The sequence below is a fragment of the Gekko japonicus genome, unplaced genomic scaffold, assembly GCF_001447785.1.
Source record: "Gekko japonicus isolate JY-2015 unplaced genomic scaffold, Gekko_japonicus_V1.1 scaffold3835, whole genome shotgun sequence".
NCBI lineage: Eukaryota > Metazoa > Chordata > Lepidosauria > Squamata > Gekkonidae > Gekko > Gekko japonicus.
The window spans coordinates 71,227-83,493 of NW_015165353.1; the positions used below are offsets into that span (position 1 = coordinate 71,227).

Here is a 12,267-nt window from a genome sequence, read left to right on the forward strand (position 1 = left end):
AGATACTCTGGTCGTGCTCTTCAGTGTCACAGACCAAGACTCTGGAGACAATGGAAGGACCTCCTGCTCTGTGGAGATGAATTTGCCCTTCCTGTTGAAACCCACTCTGAATAATTATCATCAACTGGTGACCCAAAGGCCACTGGACAGAGAGAAAGTCCCTGAGTATAACATCACCATCACAGCTACTGATTGGGGCTCTCCTAGGCTCACTTCAAGAAGAACCATTAGGATTTTGATCTCAGACATCAATGACAACTCTCCAGTGTTTGAAAAGGCAAAGTATGAGAAGCGAGTGTGGGAAAACAACATTCCAGGCTTGCTGATGGGTTCGGTCCGTGCTGTCGATCTGGACACGGAGCAGAATGCCAAGGTGACCTATTCCCTGGTGCCTGGAAATGCCAGTGGTGCTCCCGCAGCCTCTTATGTTTCCATCAACTCTGAGACGGGGAACCTCTATGTCCTGCGATCTCTGGATTATGAGCAGATCAAGGAGTTCCAAGTGACGGTGAGGGCTTCAGATGGGGGCTCTCCTCCACTGAGCTCCGAAGTTGTTGTTCGAATTGTGATCCTGGATGAAAATGATAATGCTCCCTTCTTCCTCTACCCAGTTCAGAACAGCACCTCCCCCTTCAACGAGCTGGTTCCCAAGTCAGCGGAGTCCGGTTACCTGGTTGCCAAGGTGGTGGCTGTGGATGGGGATTCGGGCCAGAACTCTTGGCTTTCCTATGAATTGATAAAGGCCACAGACCCCAACCTTTTCAGCATAGGAGCCCAGAATGGAGAAGTCAAAACCCGGAGACCATTGACAGAGCGAGATACCAACAAGCAGAGACTGATTATCCTGGTGAGAGACAACGGCCACCGTCTCCAGACCAGCACTGCAACCCTGAATATCCTTCCGGTGGATGGCTTTTCAGATCCTTATCTGAATATTGCAAGTGTCAGTCATGAAGCCGGTGAGGAAGACGGCTCCTTGACAATCTACCTGGTGATCTGCTTGGCTGCAGTGTCCTTTGTGTTCCTGATTTGCATCATTGTGTTTGTTGTCATCAAAGTGCACAAGAAAGACTCTAGTTTTATCACCGCCCTGCCTCAGTTCCCACCTGCCTTACCTGAGATCCCAGAAACTGGTGTCGATTCTCAGAGTGGATCCCTTTCCCGGACTTATCACTACGATGTTTGCCTAACTGGTGGATCCTTAAGCAGCGATTTCAGATACCTTAGGCCTCTCATTCCTGTTTTCTCTATGGGAGACCCAAACGTTTCTGAGAATCACAGGATTTCTTCTGCCTCTCAAGAGGCTCCTGAGCAGGCAGAAGGCCAAAAACAAAGAGAACAGGTATGTAAATAGCTGGGGTGGGCCCTTTCGTCTGGATTATGTTTTGTCAGAATTTTTAATATAAACTCTCAGTTACATTTATTAATTTCTGCTTTTCTCTGTTAATTAATTGCATTTTGCCTTTTTGAAGACATCTATCGTGACTTGATAAGTGCCATTGAGAACAGTGTATGTATTTCCATTGAGTTCAGGATATTCAGCTGTGCTTCTCCATCTACTTTAAGATTGTCCCTTTGTTATCCCTGTTGTCTTCCTTATTAGGCTGTAGTCCTTGATGTCAGGTCCTCTGGTGCCTAGGACTCAAGAAAGGTTTTTCTGCTGAGCCAACTATCCTTTTGAAACTGGCTCATCCTCCCATTTTTTTGGTCCTCTGCCCCTCTTTCCATTGGACCTCTTCTACCACAGATCATTTATTTAAGTCCATTTTACCAAGCACATTGCTGGATGCTGGGATTCTTTCTTCAACATCCCTGCCTCCTGGTCATTAGCTTTCTGACTTTCTGGAGCTTTTTACCCTTAAGGCTGACTCCTGACTTTGTTAGAAATTACAGTTTCTCCATGTATGACAGTATGAGGCACAATAAAGCTATGAAGTGATAGTTATATATATGCATTTTCATACACTGTTATCTACATGGGTGGGAACATAGCCATTCTAGAATGCAGGTGTATTATCCACACATTTCCTGTGCTTCTTATGTTTGCCGCATATTTTATGACACTCCCCTAAGATGCAGTGTTCCCTCTAAGCCGAGTTAGTGTGAGTTAGCTCACAGTTTTTTAGCCTCCGGCCCACACATTTTTGTCTTAGCTAAGGATGGCTCCAGAACAAACTAATTTATGCAGTAGCCAAATTGCTCACTCACAATTTTAATGCCAGTAGCTCACAAAGTAGAATATTTGCTCACAAGACTCTACAGCTTAGAGGGAGCAGTGCTAAGATGGCTGCAAACAAACTCTTCTCAGGCTTGTTTTTGCCTCCTTTTCTATTTCCTGGGGAGCCATAGCACTTCCTGCCCTGATTGCTGTGCCCGTCAAGGTGTACAGATATCATTACACCAGCAGTCAGACTTAGAGAACCTAGAAAGGGAAAGGAATTTGAATGAATAATGTTTATTTGCAGTCAAGGACCATTTATCAAAATAATATATATTCATTAAATACAAGCAAATTAGCTTTCAGCTCCAAAAATATTTCGACGTATTTAGATATATAACCTTAAAATCCTTAAAATGTTAAAAGGAGAAAAGTTTAACAGTACCTTATATCAAAATAATTATAAAATGTCTAAAACTAAACTAATTAAGAGTCATGCAAAAGGTAAGTGAGTATTATGCTTGATTTACTTCTTATTGTGGAATTTTACCAGTTTACCAGACCTCGGGTCTCCTGCACTTCTTTCCCACATAAAGAGGGAGACAAAATCTCAGTGGTATGCTATCACAAGGTAGGCACAGAAGCCACAATTCATAGTAGCAGGGCATGGTTAAATGTCAATAGGCACCTGTGCAAAGCAGTACAAGTCCCCAAATGACCCCTGAACGCAGGACTAATCATACTACCACAGGCACCAGTCTCTCTCAACACAGGCTGGAGTTCTCTCTCCCCTTTGTCAGCAACAGCTTCCTCGAAGCAAGCGTTCTTAAAGTACTTCAGGCAAAGAATAGGGCAGGGCTGAACAACTAGTCTCTTTCAGCATTGGCTGAAGTTTTCTCTCTCCTCTGTGGCATCCCCCTTATTTATATAAATCAGATCCACCAGTGGTTAAAAAAAAATGTTTTAACAAGAGATTAGTTTGAGAACCATAATTGAAAAAGATAGGTTTTGTGTTAAAGGAGATTTTACTGTTAATGAGGGTGAAGAGGCAGGTAAAAAGCTTTAAAAAAAATTAAAAATCTAGATTGGATGGTATTATGGTAGAGTGTTATCAAGTAATGACAGTGATGTAATATTAACTCTTACTGAAACTTTTTAATGATTCCTTAAGAAATGGTAACATTCCAGCTACATTGAACCAGAAAGGGTAATTCACACACACAAGGAAGGTAAGGACTCTGCAGAGCCAAGCTTATAAAGAACAATATCTCTGCTAACGTAAATTACAAGATCCTTACATCCATTCTAGCAGAAAGACTGAGTAATGTTATTGGTGGGTGTATACACTATGACAAATCTGAATTTATGATAGGTACATATTTAGCAAATAATACTTGGAGAATTATTTCCGTATTGAATGATGTGGAGAGGAAAGAGCTAAAAATTACTTTAATGCTACTTGAGGAAGAAAAAGCTTTTGACTGCATTGAATGGAGTTTGTTCAAAAACCTTGAGGCATTTAATATTAAAGGGAAATTCCTGCATATTATAAAAGCTGTTTATAGTCAATCTTATGAGCATCTTCAGGTAAATAGTGAAACATCTGATAATGTTTAACTTAGGCATGTGTCAGAGTGGTCCACTGTCAGCTATTTTATTTGCTATTAATATTGAACCATTAGTTGAATTAATTAAAAGTAAATCAGGAATTACTGGGATCAATTTGGCTGGACAAGAATGTACAATAATCCCCTATGCAGATGACATATTATTGTCACTAATTATGAGAAATCAATTGAACAAATTCTGACTTGCATAGAGGAATATAGAACACTTTGGGTTAAAAAATTAATAAATACAAACCAGATTTAATTAGATTGAATTTAGCTGAATATATGCAAAAAGAGACTTCAGCTGCATTGGAGTTGAGTTGATCTCCAACTGTTGGGAGATACCTGGGTGTTGGCTTAGCTCTAGCACAAAATAATTATTATTATCAGATAGTATGGCATCAGATCAAGTTAGACCATGTTAAATTTGCTTTGTTTGGTAGGATTACTGCCATAAAACGTTTGTAGTCCCATAGCTTCTGTTCCTGTTTGAGAATATCCTGATTGTTTTATCTGAAGCAAGATTACAAGATTAGGAAAGGGAAATTGTGAAATGTGTTTGGATCAATAAAAAGCCTGGAGTAGTATTAGAAATTTAGTATTTCCTAAATTATTGAAATGACATCAAGTGGTGATATTAAAAACAATAAATGGGTCTATGTATCAAGGGATGCTGTATGGCTCCGTATTGAACAAGTTGGATGTAAGATTGTTTTGACTCAATTACCATGGCATGCTATTAAAACAGAGGAAGATAAAAAAGAATGTCCTAAGTATGTTTACCTCCTAATATATAGTGCCAGAAAAGTCTGGGGTCTCATACAGGGGAAAAATGAGTACATCCGTGTTATTATTACAATTATTTATATATGACCAAGCCTATAAGATTATGCCTCCTTGTGCAAGTTGGATTGCCAGTAACTTTATAAGGTTTGTCTATATTATTAAAAAGATGAATGTTTACCCTAGACAGAAATGCTGCAGAAAAACAATGGGGTTAAATGGTTTTAGTTGTTTTTTAAGTTAATAATAATTGGCAGCTGTCACAATGTGAAAAATTGATATACATCAGTTTTAGCCCCCATTGGCACGATGTGCTGTTTTTTAAAGTTGGCAAAAATCATAGGTGATTCTGTGTCTGGAGTGGTTTAATATTTTTATTTCAGCCCCTAACAGAAAGTAATGTAGGAAAGAATGACATTTTTAATTAAGTTGTTTATCAATGGTATTTGACCCCTCAGAAATTAAATCATATTTTACATGTAAACAACATTTCCTGCTAGAAATGTAGATGGCTAGATGTGGACTATAGACATATGTTTTATGAACAGTATGAAGTTTTGAAGGGACAGAATTAGGGAAATTAAACAAATGATAGGAATAACCCAAGTAAATAGTCCTATATGTTTATGATTGGGAATTTTGTGTAGAGATATACATGTAAAACATAAAAGAATGGTTCTTGATTTATTGACAGCTATCAAACATTGTTATCTAACAACTGAAAAGAGGCAAAACATTTAAATGTTAAGGCTTAGATAAGTAAAGTATGGGAGTTTGCTAATTTGTTTAAATTGACTGAGTTTATTAAGATGAGAAATGGGAGGACTAAACATGCATACTTCTCTGATTTTTGGAAGCTGTTTTTAGATTTTTAGAAAAGAGAACTAGGTATTCAATTTGATGTTTTCAACTGTGTAATTTTTATATGATTTGGCTGGACTGATTGTGAAGTAGCGGATGACTGGGAAAAGAAAATGAGTTTAATTTAGCTGTGATATTATTGTTGCTCAGATACAGGAGTTTATTACCTTCTGTGAACTGATTGTTTATAGGCTGCTTATTTCAATGAGTTCTAGTTAAGACATGATATGGTACGAATTTTATTTATAATCTGCCTGATTTCTCCAGATCTATGTTGTATAATTATGTGTTCTACCATGTATTGTATTGTGTGAATGAAAAAAATAATTACTAGGGTGTGTATTTATATACTAGGGCTTCCTTCCCCCATTGCCAGGCACACAATTGATGGGGCTCAAAATGGGGCTCACAATCGACATCAGAATTATACTTGCAGAACTTCCTAATTCCTCCACTCTTGCTGTGACACTCTTCTTCAATGAGTCAGCTCAACAGAAATATTTACATCGTCATGTCAACAATTAATATCTAGAATGCTGAAATGCTTCATTCCCTTCATAAATCTGTCCCTCCTGCTGCTACTGTGTTACCATTCATTTGATTTAGAGCCTGCCTTTCTCACTGAGACTCAAGGCAGATTACAAAATATGCAAAGTCATTCAATAAAACACCAAAAAACCTCCAATAAGCAATTCTGTAGAACTAAGACCACAGAAGCAGACGACAATGTAACAAAACTGATACATGCGTAAGAATCGTCTCCCACCCCCAGTCAATAGCATAACCAATATGCATACATTGTACAGTTTCAGTGGTTATCGATATAGTGCAGCTACATCTAATGAACCAAAATGGGATTGGAAATACAAATCTACATGACCATAACTCATGGGAATGCCAAATTATACCAATCAATAACATATGACTCCACCCAACATCACTGTCCTCATAACTTATCACCTGTGATGAAATTTATGGCCTATCTTAAGTCCTGAAAGAGAAAGATCTTCCCTCATCACACTTTGCATTACCATAATTTCTCCAGTGTCTGCAGAGATTGTGTATACTGAAGGGGGAAAGAAACTATTAAGAGTTTTAGGTATACAATTTAATGGTCCAATGATGGATCATCACATGGAACATAGAAGCAACTACCAGCAAAAGTCATGGACCACAAACTTCATCATGGCTAGACACTACCATGACAATTGATCCAGATATTTAGCTTGTGGGGATGGCCAGCAATAATTTCTTTTAAAACATACTTCACTGAATCCAAGTCATCTTTAAAAAATGAATTTATAAGTTGTGGGTTATGTTTATGTAGGGTTGCCAGGTCTAAGTGACAAGCCTGTGGGGGACTTACCTGGATGCTCCAGTAGAGAGTAGGGAAGAAGCAAGCCGTGCCTTCACCATTTCCGAGTGATATAAGCATGTCAGGGACGTGGGGGAGGGGGATGTGCCTACGTCACCCAGAAGTGATATAGGCATGTTGGTGATGTTGGAGGAGATGCTCTGGGTTTGGGGCAAAACTCTATGGTTTGAAGCTAATTCTACCAGGTGATCCAGGCATGTCATATTCTCCCCCACTGACCAACCGGCGCAGGGGGGAACCCAAAACCAGGTGATCCCCCACGTGCTTGGGGGACCTGGCAACCATATACTTATGAAATATTTAAAGTACTGCAAGCTCTTATAACTGCCAACCTAGCAGTTCGAAAGCAAGAAATTGCAAGTAGATAAATAGGTACCACTTTGGTGGGAAGGTAACAGCGTTCCGTGCGCCTTGGTGTTTAGTCATGAAATGACCTCTGTGCTTATGAAATATTTAAAGTACTGCAAGCTCTTATAAGCTGCTTCATTGTAGTTTTTACTAGTCATAGATTTGTTCAAACACAAGGTGGTGCAATTGTGCAACACACAGCTGACTTTTAGGAAGTATTGGGTCTCTCACATAGCCCTTTCCTTCACATAGAAGGGATCTCAAAGAGAAACAGAAGACAATCGTCATTGCAGGCATAGTCAGAAATTTCAGAAGGAAAAAGCCACTGTATTTATTACTGACAACAAATACAGGAAAAAAAGAAATTTTCATTGGGAAAAGACAACAGAGCCAATTCCAGCAACTGCCTTCTTTACAAAGAACAAGCCTTTGTGTGAGAAAGTGGAAATGCATCACAACAAAAGGCAAGGTTGGTCTTTTTTCCTGTATCTCTGTATCTGTGGGGGACTATGTGATTCCTTCCTGTATTTAGTGCCTGAGGAACAGAAAAGTGGGTCTCTGGTGGCAAACGTGCTAAAGGATTTGAAACTGGATGTGAAGGGGCTGATTGCTCATGGGGCCTGGCTGGTTTCTGAAAGCAGCAAGCAATATCTCCAGCTGGATCCACACTCTGGGAATTTGTTATTAAAGGACAGAATAGACCGAGAAGGCTTTTGTGGTCAGAAGGACCCTTGCGTCTAGATTTCAGAGATTGTACTGGAAAATCCACTGCAAGTGCACAGAATTGAAGTCCAAATAGAGGATGTGAATGACAATTCCCCCCACTTTTCTAAAAAGGAATTCCTTCTTGAAATACCAGAACAGACTCCCCTGAATACCCGATTCCCGTTGGAGCGTGCTAAAGATGCAGATAGAGGAGAAAATGGTGTTCAGAATTACATAGTCCTAATGACCATTTTAGGTTGGATATTCAGAGTCAGAGCAATGGTAGCAAAAATTCAGAATTAGTACTGGAGAAACAGTTGGACCATGAAGAGAATGAACAGCTTTTCCTGATTCTGTCTGCTGCTGTTGGTGGGACCCGAAAGAGAACAGGCACAGCAAACATTATCATTCATGTTCTGGACAACAATGATAATGTCCCTCCGTTGCAGCAATCTCTACAAAGTGAAGATACTGGAAAACAGCCAGCCTAGCACACGTGTCATTAAAGCAGAAACAACTGACAGGGATTTAGGTTCCTTTGGGGAGATAATTTATCCGTTCGGCCAGGTGCCAGAAAACGTGCTCATTAAAGCAGAAACAACTGACAGGGATTTAGGTTCCTTTGGGGAGATAATTTATTCCTTCGGCCAGGTGCCAGAAAACGTGCTCAGATCCTTCAAGTTAAACGAACATACTGGGGAACTTATTGTTGCAGGAACCATTGATTATGAAGAAGACAAAAGTTATGCCATGAACATCAAAGCCACAGAAGGAGGGGGGCTGTCTGCTTACTGCAAAGTTGTTGTGGAGGTGCAGGACACCAGTGACAATGCCCCAGAGGTGACTATAACCTCCATCACGAGTCCCTTTCCAGAAGATTCACCTCCAGATACTGTTGCAGCCCTCTTCAGTGTCACTGATCAAGTCCCTGGATATAATGGCAGAACTTCCTGCACCATTGAGGCAAACTTGCCTTTCATGTTAAAAACCACAGAGAATAATTGTTACCAGCTGGTGACCCAGCAGTCCCTGGACTGAGAAAGAGTCTCAAAGTACAACATAGACAAAGGCTTATTCTGGTTCACTTCAATAAGACTAATTAATGTCCAGATCTCCGATGTCGATGACAATGCTCCCGGATCTGAGAAGTCAAGATATGAAAGGCAACTACAGGAAAACAATATTCCAGGTCTGCTGATAGGTTTGGTCTGAGCCAGAGATCTGGACACAGAGCAGAATGCCAAAGTGACCTATTCTCTGTTGTCTAGAAAGGTCAGTGATCAACTGGGAATCTGTATGCTATCCAGTCATTGGACTATGAGCAGGTGAAAGATTTCCAAGTGAATGTGAAAGCTGTGGATACTGGTTCTTCTCCCCTGAGATCCAAAGTTATTATCCAAATTGTTGTCTTGGATGAAAATGATAATTTCCCTTCATCCTGTACCCTCTTCAGAATGGCACTTCCCCATCCAATGACCTGGTTCCCAGGGGGCGGAGGCTTGCTACGCGCTCACCAAGGTGGTGGCAGTGGACAGAGATTCCGGTAAGAACTTTTGGCTTTCTTATGAGCTCCTGAAGGCCACAGAACCAGGTCTGTTCAGTGTGAGGTCCACAATGGAGAAGTGAAAACCATGAGACCCATTAACAAATGAGACACATTCAAACAGAAACTTATTGAGTTAGAGACAATGGTCACCCTCCCCAGTGCACCTCTGCAACGCTAAGCATTCTGCTAGTGGATAGCATTTCTGACCCTTATATGAAAATGGTGGATATCCCCAAAGATGAAGTGGTGGAAGAGGAAGACTGCACTCTTATGATCTATCTGGTCATATGTTTGGCTGCCATTTCACTCATTTTTCTGGTTTCTGTAGTGGTGTTTGTTGCCATCAAGATTCAGAAAAGGAGAAAGTTCATAGAGAGCTGTGCTTTGAATTTCCCAGTGGGACCAAATTTCCCTGAGAACTGTGGAGATGCTGATGGTGGATGCCTTTCCCTGGGTTACAACTATGTGGTGTGTTTAGCTGGAGGGTCCCTGAACAGCAAGTTCAGGTTTCTCAGGCCTCCCTTTCCTCTGTTTTCTCTGGAGCCTGCTCTAAATCAGGGGGATTCAAGGATTTCTGGTCATTGTACAGAAGATCAAATTAGGAGTCAGGTGAGAAGAATTGATTTACCGTAAAATTAGTGATAACTGAATTCTGAAATTATTGATATTAGTGACAGTTCCGTGTAACCCAGTCTCACTCTATCATCACTGAATCAAAAGAACTGAAACATAAATATAGCTTAATTACTATAAACTTAAGCCAGTTGTACTGACTGCATGGCTCACGGAGAGCCACATTTGCAATTACTATCCATTAAAAGAGCCACCTGAGTGCTGAATGCCCTGTGTATCACCTTACCAATTAAAGACATACAATAAGATATACCAAGTAATATTAAATATGCAACTATATCTGTAACTTTTTCAGGTAGCAGAATACCTCTGAGCATGAGAGGTTCTCTCTCCCCACCACTGTTGATCCTTAGGCAGTCCTGGAGTATATGGGGGAAGGGCCTGCAATTCAGACTTATGACACAAATGTGTGTGCAAACTTTAAAGTTCTCCAGAACTCTTTATTAGGTGGGATGTTTTAAAACAATGGCTCCATAAGTCAAAAGTGACCTGAGAACAGTGAGTGGTTGTTGGACCTTTCTGTCTCTGACACCAGCCCTGAAGCTCAGGGGGACTACCATTGTAGCCATCCTGCAGTGACAGTTGTTTCAACATGGGAAACACCTGCCAGTCATTAGCACCCCTGAACAATAACCTTGCCCACCTTCCTGAAATGTGTGATGGGTGCCACATCAGGGAAAGGTACTTAGAAGCACCACAGGTGGCATGTGAAAGAGCCACATAAGGCTCCCAAGCCACTGAGTATCACTGATTTAAGCATAATGCACACTGGCTTCCTGTTTTATGCAGTGGTTTTCAAACTGTGGGTTGGGACTATATTGTCTGGCTGGTCAGTTGCAATGCCGGAAGGGAGGCAGAGGGAAAAGGTGAGCTTGATGAGGAGGCAGTAAAAGCAGATGAATTTCCCTGCCTTTCCTTGGCATCCCATTCAGTGGGGAGGCACTCTGCCCTGTGTTCCTTCATCTTTCTGGCTGAAGTCTGTTTTGTCAGCAAAGGGAGTAGGACCCTCGTCACATGTTATGTTTTTAGATGTACTAATAATTGTCACTGTATGTAAATGAGAGCATTGAACATATTGATCAGGAGGGTGTGGTTTTTTATAGCTGTGTTTGAGCAGGTAAGTATTTTGCATACATAAAACACAAAATGGCTGAGAGATCTTTATGGAAGCTGTGGCTCACTATGGCTATATATTTATAAACCTTAGAAATAAAACACAAACCTTCCAAAGATTAAATGAGATCCTTACATTTTGTGTGCACAGGGGAGGCGGAGCAGGAAGGAATGACTTTGCAAATGGATTCTGAAACACAGAGTAAGATAATAGTCAATCTGTTCCCAAAAGTGAGAGAACTGGTGCTGCAATAAAGAAATATACAATTTTCATGGTTTTCTTCTGGTAGTACCACAAGATGGCAGTATCAGCAAACAGATGAATTTCAAATGCCGTTTCAGACATTTCATTTGTAGGAGCACTAGTAGAAACCTAACAGGCAAACCCTCTTTCAATGCAGAGGGAAGGTAGGTGCAGGATACATGGGAAGATCCAAGAAACGAAAGCAATGAATACAGCAGATCAAAATTAATATCTCTCACTAATACTCAGCTTTCTTGGCACCATGGACCATAGCTTCAGGATCATGAAAGGTCTGTACCTTTTGTTCTTACTCTTTCTGTCTGGAGTGGTGTGTGTCTCAATTCGCTATTCTTTGCCTGAGGAGAAGAAAAGTGGGTCTCTGGTGGGTAATGTGCTGAAGGATTTGAAACTGGGACCAGGGGAGCTCTCTGCTCGCAGAGCCCAGCTGGTCTCCAAAAGCCATAAGCAATATTTCCAGCTGGATACACGTTCTGGAAATCTGTTTGTAAATGAAAAGATAGACAGAGAAGCTTTGTGTGGCAAGGTGGAGCCTTGCTTACTGTTGTCTGAAATAGTGCTCCAGAACCCCTTAAAGATCTACAATATTGAGACTGAGATCAAAGATGTGAATGACAATTCTCCTGAATTCTCCAAAAATGAATTTGAAGTGGCAATTCCTGAGCATTTCCCTGCAAGTACTCGGTTCCCCTTGGAATCTGCCCAAGATGCAGACTTGGGTGAAAACAGTGTCCAGAACTACACACTGAGTCCCAATGAGAATTTTCAGTTGGAAATACGAAGTGGCAGGGGTGGGAAGAAATATCTGGACCTTGTTTTGAAGAAAATGCTAGACAGGGAGAAGGAGGCACATGTTGGGCTGACCCTCACAGC

The 12,267-nt window shown here is 40.8% G+C and overlaps 1 protein-coding gene and 2 pseudogenes across 1 annotated transcript in view; all 3 read left to right on the forward strand.

Moving 5' to 3' along the window:
* Positions 1-8,878, forward strand: part of LOC107109887 (protocadherin beta-16-like) — a 10,643-nt gene extending 1,765 nt beyond the window's left edge. The window contains exons 2-4 of the mRNA XM_015410597.1: positions 25-1,342; positions 7,973-8,142; positions 8,290-8,878. Of these exons, the coding sequence (XP_015266083.1) occupies positions 25-1,342; positions 7,973-8,142; positions 8,290-8,878 (2,077 nt within the window). The remainder of the gene's footprint in view (positions 1-24; positions 1,343-7,972; positions 8,143-8,289) is intronic.
* Positions 8,879-9,120: 242 nt separating this feature from the next.
* On the forward strand, positions 9,121-10,019 carry LOC107109888 (annotated as a pseudogene).
* A 1,619-nt stretch (positions 10,020-11,638) lies between these two features.
* The window catches only part of LOC107109889, a 24,621-nt pseudogene continuing 23,992 nt past the window's right edge, over positions 11,639-12,267 (forward strand).